The sequence below is a fragment of the Pseudonaja textilis genome, chromosome 2 (genome assembly GCF_049901715.1).
Source record: "Pseudonaja textilis isolate UNSWEBS1 chromosome 2, rPseTex1.2, whole genome shotgun sequence".
NCBI classification, from domain to species: Eukaryota; Metazoa; Chordata; class Lepidosauria; order Squamata; family Elapidae; genus Pseudonaja; species Pseudonaja textilis.
The window spans coordinates 54,406,360-54,420,478 of NC_141991.1; the positions used below are offsets into that span (position 1 = coordinate 54,406,360).

At 40.1% G+C, this 14,119-nt stretch overlaps 1 protein-coding gene across 12 annotated transcripts in view; it reads left to right on the forward strand.

Annotated features, from left to right (window-relative positions):
* Window positions 1–14,119, forward strand: part of IQSEC1 (IQ motif and Sec7 domain ArfGEF 1) — a 321,447-nt gene that overhangs the window by 264,972 nt on the left and 42,356 nt on the right. For all 12 annotated transcript variants that reach the window (XM_087923921.1, XM_087923923.1, XM_087923922.1 and 9 more), the window contains 2 exons: window positions 9,792–10,074; window positions 12,190–13,454. In XM_087923921.1, coding sequence (XP_087780047.1) covers window positions 9,792–10,074; window positions 12,190–13,454 — 1,548 coding nt within the window. The remainder of the gene's footprint in view (window positions 1–9,791; window positions 10,075–12,189; window positions 13,455–14,119) is intronic.

The window sequence follows — 14,119 nt, forward strand, 5'->3', positions numbered from 1 at the left end:
GTGTGTGTGTGTGTCTGTATATATATATATATAGATATAGATATATAGACTTACAGTCTTGGAGAAGCGTTCTACTTTCAACCACAGGGGTAGGCATCACCCCTAAGTACAAATAATGATAATAATAACAATAATAACAATAATAACAATAATAATTAAAAAAAATAAAGTTAGAGGCACGAGAATCAGTCCTCTACAATGGAAGGTGACAACGTCTTCCACTCCAAGACAAATAAGTCCCGAGATAAGTCAGTGGGCCCCAAAAAGGCCTCTAAGGTGGCGGATAAGGATGCCCATAGACAGCACCAAGCCTTGGAAAGGCAGTTGCAGAAACGGGCCAGGGAGGTGGACAAGATGGCTATGACACAACAATCAGATCAGGGCCCAAGTACATTGTTGGGGCCCTTGGACTTATCCACCCAGCCCAGACAGGCTATTTCTGGACAGCCTCCCATAGGCATATCTCCTCCAATGAGCACTGCCCAGCGAATCCCAGAGGCAACCTTCACCCCTACGGCCACCAGTTTAAGACAGGAAGAGGAATTACCTGAGACTGTTCCCATCAAAATGAGGCAATGGATGGAGATGGCCATACAAAAGGGCATTGCGGCTGGAGTTCAGCAATCCATCTGGACCAGACACTTTTCGGCTACTTCGGAAGTGGGATCCCTGTCTGCTCGATCCTTTGCGCATATGGGACATCATCAAACTCAGGTATTCCCCAGTATTCCTGACATACCAGTCGAGGGTCTTCAGGATGAGGTGGAATTAGATGACCAGGATGTTCCCATGGAGGTGGGATTGATCCATCAGATGGACTTGGGGTTGTCAGAGGCTGACCCACTAGAATGAGGAATGTCGGATGACAAAGGCCTCATTCCGGACCAACCTACCTTTTCTGGCCTTTTTCGTCTGCACCTCTTTAAATCTTTACTGTTCAAAGCAAAGAACATCGCTAAACTAGGCACATCAAGCCCTCATCCATTGTCAAAAAAGGCTCAGGACGAATCCGAGGATCTAATATTCACACAACTGGCTAATGAGGCAGAAACTATTCCTGTCCCTCGTATGTTTGCTGAATTAGTACAAAATCAATGGGCATCAGCAGCAGCCTACCCAGCGCCAACAGGGTACAATAACGATATTATAATTTGGCACCAGAGTTTTCAAATTTTCTCAAAACTCCGGAGGTGGATGAGCCCATTGTGGCACTGGCCTCTTCAAGCTTTCCCAACGAGGCCAAGGAAACCCTGAGACCAGAAGAAAAGAGAGCAGAGTTGGCACTCCGTAGGGCACATGTTTCTGATGCCTGGGCCATTAGGGAAGCTACAGCTGTGTCCTTTTTTACACGGTCCTCCCTATGATGGCTCTTCCACTTGAGGGATACATTGCCGGCGTCAAATGTCACAGCCCATCAGGACATTGCTAAGATTATTGCAGCAGCAGAATTCTCCGTCGATGCCACATTTAATGCAGTCAAATTCTCGTCTAGAGCCATAGCATCTCACGTATCAGCACGGAGACCGCTATGGCTCAGACATTGGCAGGCGGATACCAAGCATAAATGCAAGCTGGCATCAGACCCAATATCGGGGGATAAATTATTTGGCAGTGTCTTGGAGTCCCTGCTTATTGAGAATAGAAACAAGAAAAAAGTGCTTCCCCCTCTTTTTTGGAGGTCTGAAAACAGAACGCCCCAGTCATTTCAAAGGGGTTCCTTTCGGCCCTACTATCAAGGCCCATACATTCCCAGATCGCAGAAAACATCAGGCTACAGGCCCACTTTTAGACAGGATAGGTCGGAATCTTCTGATAGAGGTCAGCAGGGAGGCCAAAACAAAAGAAACCCCAGAGGTACTGGAGGCCAATTTTTTCATCGCCCCAATGAGTCCTTGACATCAGCTCCCATTGGAGGGTGGCTAAAATTGTTTGCTGATCAATGGGACAGTTCCACCTCTGTTGCGTGGGTCAGGGACTCTGTTAGGTTTGGTTTGGCGATAGACTTTCAATCCTCCCCCAAACTTTTTCATTAGGAGCCCTAGGTCCACAGACCCCATTAAGAGAGTGTTGATGCAGGAGGCTATCAATCCTCTTCTGCACATTCGGGCCATTAGAGAGGTCCCATCTGAACAAATGGGGTCAAGGCTGTTACTCTCTATTGTTTGTGGTCCCAAAGAGTTCGGGGGACTGGGGGGCAATTCTGGACCTCAAATGTCTGAACAGATCATTGGTTTATCGAAAATTCAAGATGACTACTCTCCAGTCCACATGCTCAGCATCAGAGAGAACAATGTCCTAACCTCTATAGATCTGACAGAGGCTTATCACATATACCAATTAGACCTGCTCACTACAAATATCTTAGATTTTGCTATTGTGATCGGCATTACGAATATATCGCCCTACCATTCGATCTGGCTTCGGCCCCTAGGACTTTTATGAAGGTCCTAGCGGCTTTGGCTGCCTCCCTCAGGATCAAATCTATTCGTTTACAATGTTATCTGGATGATATTTTAATTTTGTCATCTTCCAGACATCAAGCAAATTTGGATACCAAGATTACTCTGGAGACCCTTCAAGGTCATGGCTTTTCCATAAATTGGGATAAAAGCCATTTGATCCCTTCAACTAGGTTAGTTCATTTAGGGGCAGTGATAGATACCGTGGAGGGCAAGGTTTTTCTCTCTCAGGACCAGTTGAATAGTCTTTGGCCAGAGAGATCAGAGCCTTAAAGAGGGTTTCCCTGGCAATTCTGTCTCAACTGTTAGGGAAACTGATTTCTTGTATTTCCATTGTGCCTTGGGCTCGATTCCATTCTAGAGATCTGCAATGGTTCCTGCTACCTTTCCAGCGATCCGGAAGAGCCACTTCCAACATCCGAATAAAGGTACCGCACAATGTTCTCCGATTGCTCTGCTGGTGGTCGGAAAACACGCTAAACAAGGGGTGTCCTTTCAAGGAACCTTGCAGGGCAATGATCACAACCGATGCCAGCCTGGTAGGATCGGGAGCTCACTTCCAATCCCACACTGCACAGGGAAGTTGGACTATTTCCGAACAATCACAAAGCATCAATCTGTTGGAGCTGCGAGCAGTTCATCTGGCATTGGGCAGTTTTCTACCTCTTTTCCAATCACGCCACATTCTGGTCTTGACAGACAATATCACAACCAAGGCCCACATAAACAGACAGGGGGGTACCTACTCCAAACTTCTGATGCTGGAGACAGCCAGGTTGTTCAAGTGGGCCGAGGCCAATCTGTTTTTGCTCAAGGCAGAGCACATAGCAGGGGCCTTAAACACACAAGCGGACTGGCGCAGCAGGGCCACGATAGATCAGAGTGGCGCCTACACCCGTCTTTCTTTCAGGAAGCAGTGCAGAGGTTTGAGCAACCTGTGATTGATCTATTTGCGTCTCCCATCAACGCCCAATTGCCCCGGTATATTACAAGGTACCCGACTCAGGGGGCAGAGGCCGTCAATGCTCTGCGATGTCAGTGGCCTCCCAGACTTCTATATGCGTTTCCTCCACTCCCTGTAACACCCAGGTTGATCCAGAAGTTATTGGAGGAATGAGCAGAATTTATATTGGTCACCCCTTACTTGCCCAGGCAAATGTGGTTCACGGACTTACAGGACCCGTAGAGAGAACAACCTTGGAAAATTCCACCGTCGAGGGTTTCCCTCTCGCAAGGGCCGGTACTTCACCCGGACCCACAATGGCTCAGCCTAGCCGTATGGAGGTTGAGCGGAGCCGTTTAAGGACCCAACAGATTTCAGAGGATGCCATTGCTACCATACAAGCATCCAGACGGTCCTCAACAAATCGTATATACGAGGCCATGTGGTCTGCTTTCTGTCGCTGGTGCCGGGGATCTAAGATCGACCCAACCGCCCCATCAGTAGGACAATTATTAGACTTTTTGCAGGAGTGGTTGACCAAGGGCCTATCTCCAAATACTTTACGCAGACAGGTGGTAGCCTTACCCTCGGTGATATCCTGGGGTGACCTTCGTTCCATAGCGCACCATCCACATGTCCGCAGCTTTCTTAAGGGTGCTGCAAACTTACGACCTCCTGTAATTCACCGCTATCCCACTTGGGAGCTCAACAAGTTGTTAACCGCACTTACAACTGGCCCGTTCGAGCCTTTAAGAACAGCTAGTCTCAAATTCCTGACATATAAGGTGGTCTTCTTAATTGCGATCACATCAGCAAGGAAGATTTCCAAATTGGCAGCATTGTCAATGAGCAAGGACCTGTGCGTGTTTCATGCAGACAGAGTGGTTCTCAGATTGGATCCATCGTTCACCCCTAAAGTAAATTCAATCTTCCACAGAGCACAGGAGTCGGTGCTTCCAAATTTTTGTCCGAAACCATCTCATAGACTGGAGCATCAATGGCATCGACTTGACGTTCGAAGGGCGTTAAGCATCTATCTAGACTGCACAGCGGCATTTTGAAAATCTGAGGATCTATTCCTATCCTTCAACCCATCCACTTTAGGATACAAGCTGTCGTCAACGTCCATTGGTAGATGGTTGAGAGCCACCATAGCTAAAAGTTACGAATGCCAGTCCATCTCAGTTCCTAAGGGCATTACAGCCCACTCAACAAGGAGTGCGGCAACATCAGCATGGTTTCTTCAAAAGTTAATAAGTCAAAGGCTGAGATCACTCCACATACTAACCCAAAATGGAATAAAATGTAACTTATAATGTGTGACACAATGTCCATTGAGTGTGGGATAAAAGCCACTATTCTTTTGACATGCAAGAATAAATTTTATTCCTTTGTGGAAATAACAAATAAACTATGGTGGCAATACAATTTGAGAAGCTTTGTGGTAAAATTCAGAAACTATTAGCATAGTCTCTCAAAATAATTTCATTGAGCTTACTGAGCATCCAGTTAGCTCACTCCTCAAATCATGTCCCATTACTACATATTTAAACTTCTTTCTCCAGCTACATGAAAAATGCTTGAGCAGACTCCATGAGGAAGATCCTCACTGATTCAATTGGCTAAAGAAGAGTTTATGGGCAATAAATAATGATGGACACACTCTGTGGAATAATAAAAAGAAAGGCTCTTACTTTTGAATGGGAGACTACCTGAGTTGTGGACTAGTGTGGCTTTTCCTCCGCCTGCTTCCTGCCGACGGCAGGGTCTGGACTCAGAGCCCTGGGCCTCTCATGGTAGATAAATAAACACACGGCACACAGTGTTTACTTGGGATGAAAGACCCTTTAATAATGGTGGGGTACTCCTTTTATAGGCTACATGCATACGTCATAGCAAGACAAGAACTATCTACATAATTATGCTAATGCACACCTATGCCATAGCTGATATCTTATGCCCCTACTTCTCAGCTCCTCCCTAGGTACTTTTATCTCCATAACTTTCGTTTCTCCCATATTACTCTCATTTCTCCGTTTCTCTGGCTAGTACCTTTTCCACACGGCACCTTATCACATGGCTACATTCCATTGTCCATCCATCACTCTTACAAGGTTGCCACGTTTACCGTACCAGTCTGTAACAGTATACTTACAACAGACTAGACTGGAAAGTAGGGGGAAAACCTTGGAAGAAGACAACAGCAAAGCATTTAAATGTTCTTACTAATAAACCTACAAGGGAGTATTCCTGAACTCACCAGGAATTGAGTTCAACTCACAGAATTCACTTTATTTTAGGTGGCAAGCACAATTGGCAAAAATATTGTATTTCACTGAGGAATATTCTTGATCCTTGTTCAATTTTTCTTTCAAAATATTTTTTTACCTTGCATGAGTAAAGTTTAAATGATTGAAAATGTTTTTAATTAGTAGTATCACATTAAGAATAGCATAAACCATTTTAGTAAGCAAGACATGTTGGCACATAAAGGATTTAGAAGAGTTTGCTTTTTCTTCCATAGTTTGCAGGCTGCTCAAGAGTCTTGGATTTCATCTCTGGTGACTGAGATTAAACCACAGCCATGTTTCAAATGGTCTCATTCTCATGGAATATGCTGTGGATACTGATATTTTACAAAACGTGCTGCATTTCTACCTTCTGAATGTACTCAGTAGTTATACATGACCTTTCATGTATATTCCAAACGTTGATGCATCTCTCAAGTAAAATACATTTCATAACCTTGCATTCATCCTCCACGTGGAATAAATAAGTCATGAAATTTAACCTTGTGCACTAAGATGATTCGATGTGTACAGTGTAAGGCTAACAACACTGTTCCCAAATCAATTAGAATTTTCAGAGCTCCACTTCTGCTCTCTTGATTGAAGCTCTGCCTTTTTAAAAACACAAAAAGTAATGCATGAGATATTTATGAGAACCATTCCCATGCCTCTTCAGTTTATGACCAGCATCCTAATGGGATTTGAATTGAGATCATCATTCATAACTGCCTTAACATTCCTTATCTAGGTTGCCACTGAATATGCTTAGGTGTAACTACTAAAACAATATGTTATATCCTTTGGCACTACAAGGAATCCTTAACTTATAACCATTTGTTTACTGGCCATTCAAAGTTGAAAAAAGTCCACACATTTAAGTCCATCATAGCATCCCTACAGCCATCTGATCAAAATTTGGGTTCTTGGTGACCAGCGTGTATTTAGCACAGTTGCCCTGTCCTGGAGTCCTGTTATGGCCATTTGTGGCCTCCCCTGCTAGCTTCCAACAAAGTGAATGGGGGAAAGACAGATTCACTTAATGACCACATGATTCCATTAACAGCTGCAGTGATTCACCATGGCAAAAAAGTCATAAAATTGAATGCAGTTCACTTAACAACCACCTTGCTTAGCAGTGGAAATTCTGGTCTCAATTGTCATAAATTGAGGACTGCCTGTATCTCTTGCATTATGATAGGCAGTCTATATCCTTATGCAAGTATCTTTGCTAATTCAATTTTTCATAGACACCCAAATCCATTTTCCTTTTATATTTATATTCATTTCTTTACTTTATGTATTTAGGTTTAAGTGCATTCAATAGATTGCATATTATTTTCATCATAGCATTTAAGTATATTTTTAGAGAACAATGTGCTATTATCAAATATAAACCATGGAACATTAAAAAGCTGCTTGCACTTTTTAAAAATACTGTTCAGTCTTTTATAAATATTTATAGTTGAGGGAATTCAAAGCTATAGAGTAATTGGAGAGAAAATAGAACAGTGTCACACATTATAAGTTACATTTTATTCCATTTTGGGTTAGTATGTGGAGTGATCTCAGCCTTTGACTTACTAACTTTTGAAGAAACCATGCTTACTCAGGAAGGCAAATCTAGATTCTCATGAAAAGTCTAATAAGCACTTGAAATATGAACCCCTACTTACTTTGTTGGATATTTTTAATCCATATTAATTCTGTTGTCGAGTTGAAGGAAGCTGTTTTTAAAAGTGAATAATAAAGTCTCATATGAAATACGTAATTTAATTATTATAGTCTGTATTTATAATGTTCATATTCATTCTGAAAACACATTATAGAATAACAAGTAAGCTTTTAATCAGCTATGGTTTAAATATTAATGATTTTGTGTACTCAAAACAGAGAAATCGTCTCAACAATTTAATGTCTCATACCAAAGCAGCTATGACAGTGATGGAGGTAGGTAGGTATGTGTGTGTATTCGTTTGAGGAAGACAGGGTGTTAGCAGTTTTGGTGATTGAATTCTTGTGGGTTTTTGGATGATAATAATTACAAAGCCCCTTTTCGATCTGGATTTGGGCTACTTCTGGATGGAAACCAAGAGTAGTTTTCACAGGGAAATGGAGAAAGAGATTTTTATTTTTGATTGATTATGCACCATCAAATTATTGTCATGGAGTTAATAATCACATCAATATATTTTCTCCATGATGATTTGTCTCTAACCTGGTATTTTGGGTTTTCCAAAAGTACACCCATTGCAACTATAACTGAGTTAATCCACCATGCTGTTGATCATCCTCTTCTCTTTCCTGCCCATTTTTTCTCCAGGACTAGAGCCTTCTCCAGAGAATTGGGCCTTTTCATAATGTGTGCAAAGAAAGAGATTACAATAGTCTATTGATTATGATGTCTTTCAAGGCTGTTCGTTTACCAAATTGCTATGTCTTGTATAAGAATCAAGGGTCTACAGTTAACCCACTTCATATACTACTGGTCTTTGGTCAGTGACTTATGGGATTCAGATCTGGCAAGAGAGGCATATTCCTGGTCCCCTGTACTAAGAAATGTCATCATGTGGACCCAGGTAGAAAACTTTTCCTGCTCTGGCACCTGTCCTTTCTATTGTCCTTGAACCTAGATGGGGCCCTGGCCTTTAAGAAGAGCCTAATGACATGACTACATCATCAGGATTTGTGGGGGGGTTGTCCAAGGATAGTCATGAGCATTTTCAGTGGTTATACTGAATGGGACGTATTGTTTGCTGACTGGGATTACATTTTTAGTTTTTAATTGTGATCTAATGTAGTTGTATGCTTGTTTTTATTTATATTTTTATTCTTGTTTTTAGTCACTGTGAACTGCCCAGAATCACATATGTGTGAGGGGTGGCTATACAAATTAAGTAACTAAATAAATTCTGAGGATTAATTACCATTCTTACGCTGTTTAACATTTACATAAAACCAATAAATAAAACCTTCTTCAAAAATTTTAGGAATTTTTTTTCTATGTTAGGTGCATGATCATTATTATTTATCTTGGCATTCATCTAACAGTAACTATCGTATTCTTGCTGGCTACTATTTTGGTTTATTCATCTCCACGGAGATTTGGCAGGAACTTGTTTTTCTTGTGGCTTTGGCATGTTTCTAAACCCTGTTGAAGCATTTTAGAGCCATTGAACAATTTATATTTTGGCAAGAAAGAAGCAACTTGAATATTTATTTTTATTTTATAAAGTTGTAACAGTAAGATTGAAAATAAGAGTGGGATGGAGAAGGTAATTAAATGAGATAATTAATTTGAAACCTGCTCAATGTTCATGTTTCTATAATACGTTATTTATTACATTATTGTATGAGTTGGAGTACTTTGCTTCTCCTGTAACATTTACCGAAACCTGAACACTGAGTATTAAAACCATGCTTGATCTTTCATGAGATAAACCAAATTTCATACTATGCTGGGATCTACAAATAATTTATTGCATAATAGATGTTCTGGTGTCAGATCTGCAAAAATCAATGGACATTTTATTGTGTTTTATGGGGAAAGCTGAATTTCTTTTAGGATTGCAATGGGCACTACTTTGCTCTCTCGTATAACTGGATACTGGTTCACATTGTTTCACCAAGCTAATTCCAGAAATGATTGATTAATTTACTGTTTTTATTGATAATAATGTGATATACATCACATAGATGTTTTTATTCAGAAATTCCTATTAAAAATTATATGAGGCAATGTTTAGAATTGCCAAGAAAATGATAGTAATGTTGAAATTTGTAAATCTTCATTTTATCTATGTTGCATTGTATTACATTAGAAGCAAACAAAATATTTGGGGGAAAAAAGTGCCAGAAATTTGTAAACATGATCATTTGTAGCTTCATAAAATGTGTATCTGAAAGTGAATGTCTTGGACATAATTAATAGTTCATAATTAATTAATAATTTAATTGTGAGCTGCCCAGAGTCATTTGCTAAGATGGGCATCTATAGAAATCAACCAACCAAACAAGCCAGCTTTTATTATATATATATGGAGCTGCAGCAGTAAAAAGCTATACTATACATATAAACCATATTTTGCTCTTCTTTTTTTCCAGTGTTGAGGGTGAAGCTCCTGGAAGTGAAACTGGCACATCCCTGGATAGTTCATCTGCTTATCATCAAGGAACTATAACTCACAGTTCAGCTCTAAGTCCAGATCATTATGACCATTCTCCATATGGTCTATATTCTGTCTCCCCTGGACAGCAAAGGCCTCGGAGGCCGAAGCTTCAGCACTCAACGTCAATATTAAGAAAACAAGCAGAAGAAGAAGCTATTAAAAGGTCACGGTCCCTCTCAGAAAGCTATGAACTCTCATCTGACTTGCAGGATAAACAGGTATTTGAGCTGTGCTGCTATATTAATCAAATTTTAAAAAAAGAAAGAAATGTACTAATTATCAACTTTCTTGAGATACTTTTTTCATGAGCCTCTAGAATTTAGCATTTTTGTGTACAGGTAGTCCTTGATTTGCAACCACAATTATGACCCAAATTTCTATTGCTAAGCAAGGTGATTGTTAAGTGTGTCATGCTTTTGGCCCCAGTTGCTAAGCAAATCACTTTGGTTGTTAAATGAATCACACATTTGTTAAGCCAGTTGGCTTTGTCCATTCATTTTGCTTATTGGAAGCCATCTGAGGTTAAAAATGGCAATCATGTGACACCCCCCCCCCCCCAGATGTTGTAACCATCATAAAGTCATGCTGGTTTCCATCATTCAAATTCTAATAGCGTGACTGTAGGGAAGCTGTGATAGTCGTAAGTTCAAAAAACAGTCATAAGTCACTTTTTTCAGTGATGATTTAATGTCAAACAACATCGAGGTATTGTAATAATTTTGTCTTGAAAGTTCCCAGTTTACAGCTGGCACAGGTAGCACTAAGACAGGGCTGTCAAACTCAGAGTGTCACAGCAGTGTCATGTGATGTATCGCGACTTTTCCCCTTCACTAAACAGGGCGTGGCCAGTGCATAAATTTGACAACCCTGCACTAAGAGAACATCTTTATTCCTGATAATTGGACAGGAATGGTATTCTGCCCTCCCTGTGCTGGAAGCACCTGCCCTCCTGGCCAGTTTCTCTGCAGTTTGCTGAAAGGTGCTATATCATTGCTGTTCCTTCCTGTTTTCTCTTTTCTGAACTTCTTTTCATAACATAACAAACGGCCATGGAGCATAAGGAAGACCTGAGGGAGTCTAGCTACCTCACCTGTCCTGCTGTTTCCCCAGCTCCTTGGCAAACATGGTTACAGAGTAGCTTCCAGGAGTTTTAAGAAGGAGTTAACTGCTGAAAAGAAGAAGAGAAAAGCCAGGATCTCCTCTTACCTGCTTCCCACTGCTTTTAAAGTCTTTGTGGCTCTTCCCAGGTGGAAAACAGAGGAAAAGCAATAATCACTGTTACTTAGAGCTTTATATGCTGCAGCTGTAAGGCTTTGGGAAAGGCTTTGGGAAAGGAGGGCAGAGGGAAAAACAAAAGTAGTGTAGTATCCCTCAGCAACTTGGCCAGGAAGGGAATTCCTACAGTAGAAGCCATCATCCGTAGTCAAGCAACAGGAACAAGTATGTGCTTCTGGTATGGGCTCTGCCACAGCACTCTGTCATTTTGTCTCTTCAGCTTCCAAAAATTTTCTAACCATTGGTCCAGACATTAGTCACACAGTTAGCACTGGTATATAGCCTACTGTTGCTCAGTAGGAAGTGCAAGTTACCCCAAAAATCTCTTTATGTTTCAAGGTGACTATTTTACATCTGCAACAGCCCTATGAAGGAGATGCACCATAGGCTGAAATTGTAATTGATTGGAAACCTCAAAACTTTATGCTTTCCAAACTTTCCAAGTAATTATGACTGGAGTATGCCAAATGGCAACTGGTTTTCTTTCTTTTTTTATGTGACAGAATGTGTTTGATCATTTTTAGCCTGCTTCCCATTAAAAATAATCAGAAAATAAGCTACAGTTGCAGGAATTATAACCCCCATAAAGGATAACATGTACCAAATTGAAAACAAAACATTTTTTTCATCAGACAACTGCCAATATCTGTTTCTTGGCACAATTGGAAATGATTTTCAGGCATAGTTGTTTCTTATTAAGGGTATTATGTTCAGGTTTCAGATGATAGGATTCAGTTCAGAGAATTTATGTTGTCATTCACGAAATAATGGTGTTCTGGTTACTTAAAAAGCAATGCCATATAGGTGGCCAAAGTGAGATGGTTAAAAAAAAGGAACTCTATTTTATAGTGAAACTTTTTATTTAATACATTTGTGGTTAATGGCATAGAATGATTCCTTTCCTTTTTGACCCCTGAGACTTTTGTATTATATATAAAAAGGCTTCACTGTTGCAGTTCTCAAGCTAATGAACTCCTCCTCCTGCAGCCCTTATGATGATTTGAGTTTGAAAACCATGCTTTAGAGATTACATATTATAAAATACATTCTCTTTTTAGGTTGAAATGCTAGAACGAAAATATGGAGGCCGTCTCATAACTAGACATGCTGCTCGTACTATACAGACTGCTTTCCGCCAGTATCAGATGAACAAAAACTTTGAGCGGCTTAGAAGTTCTATGTCTGAAAATCGTATGTCAAGACGCATTGTACTATCCAATATGAGAATGCAGTTTTCATTTGAAGGACCTGAGAAAGTTCACAGTTCCTACTTTGAGGGGAAGCAAGTTTCTGTTACAAATGATGGATCAAAAATAGGAGCCCTTGTCCAGTCTGGATGTAATGATCTTGCTGAATCAGCTACAATGAAATCTCCAGCGGCTTCCACGGACTTTGCTGATGCCATAACAGAATTGGAGGATGCTTTTTCGAGACAAGTAAAATCTCTTGCAGAATCCATTGATGATGCATTAAACTGTCGTAGTTTGCACTCTGATGAGGTACAGGTACCTGAACAAATCAGAAGTCGTGAAATAGAAAGAGATAGCTGTGGTCCAACTAAATCAACAAGCCATAATGTTGATCATAGGAAACTTGATGAAATGACTGCATCCTACAGTGACGTTACATTATATATCGATGAGGAAGAATTATCCCCACCACTTCCTCTTTCTCATCCTATAGAAAGACCATCGAGCACAGAATCTGACTTGAGACTTAGATCAATAAACCCTTCTCAAGAATACTGGTCTATGACACATAAAGACCATAAAATAGACACCGACACTAGTTGTAGGAGTACCCCTTCATTGGAATCCCAAGAACAGAGAATGAGGATGGATCATCTTCCTTTGCTAACCATAGAACCACCCAGTGACAGTTCAGTCGATTTAAGTGACCGTTCTGAAAGAGGATCACTGACGAGGCAAAATGCCTATGATCGGGGAATTAGTAGTCAGCAAGGTAGTCCAAAACACATATCACATGGTCTCCCCAGCAAAGTAATATCCCGAGAAGATCCAGAAACTAGGCATAGACCTAGGCCTATTGACAGCCACTTGGCTATTAATGGTACAGCTAACAGGCAAAGCAAATCTGAATCGGATTATTCTGATGGAGATAATGATAGCATCAACAGCACTTCCAATTCTAATGACACAATAAACTGCAGCTCAGAATCATCTTCTCGAGACAGCTTAAGGGAACAAACTTTGAGCAAGCAAACATACCACAAAGAAACTCGGAATAGTTGGGATTCTCCTGCCTTCAGTAATGATATCATCAGGAAACGTCACTATAGAATTGGACTGAATCTTTTTAATAAGTGAGTACAGTGATTTTTCCTTTTTTATGAAATGATATTTACTCGATGCCTTGGGGGTCTAATATAGCAAGAAGTAATTTATCCTTACAGTTATGACTAAATTGCCTTGGTAACCTTGCATCATTTCTCATAATTTCATAGTGTGCATTTTTAACAGGTAGACTTTTTAAATTTTTAAATCGCCTTGTGTTTTCCTTTGTATCAATCTCAGAAGAAATTAAATATTGAAGGCATATTTGAAAAGCTCATATAAACAATGCAAAAATAGAAAATCAATTACAGAAGAGGCCACATTCTCGATGTTCATCTTTTTTTATTCTCATCCAGCTGTGATGTTCCATGTGCCAATAAAGAACAGACAAAAATAATTAACAGTTATTACAGTTATTTCTGCTGGGCAAAGATGAGGATTAAGACTAGGGATACTTTCAAAATACAATATGCTTTCATAAATAGTTCCAATATTTGTATGTTGTTGTTTTTATAGCTAAGACTGTCATTCTATGGAGCCAGAACTTCTGATTACTATTGTCTAAATAATACTACATGTATAATAAAACTTTATCTCTTTGTTTTAATCAATGTTTTTCAAAGCAGTTTAATTTAAAATAGTTCTATATTCTTATTGAAAGGCAATTAAAATAATAGCAAAGACTTTTAATATC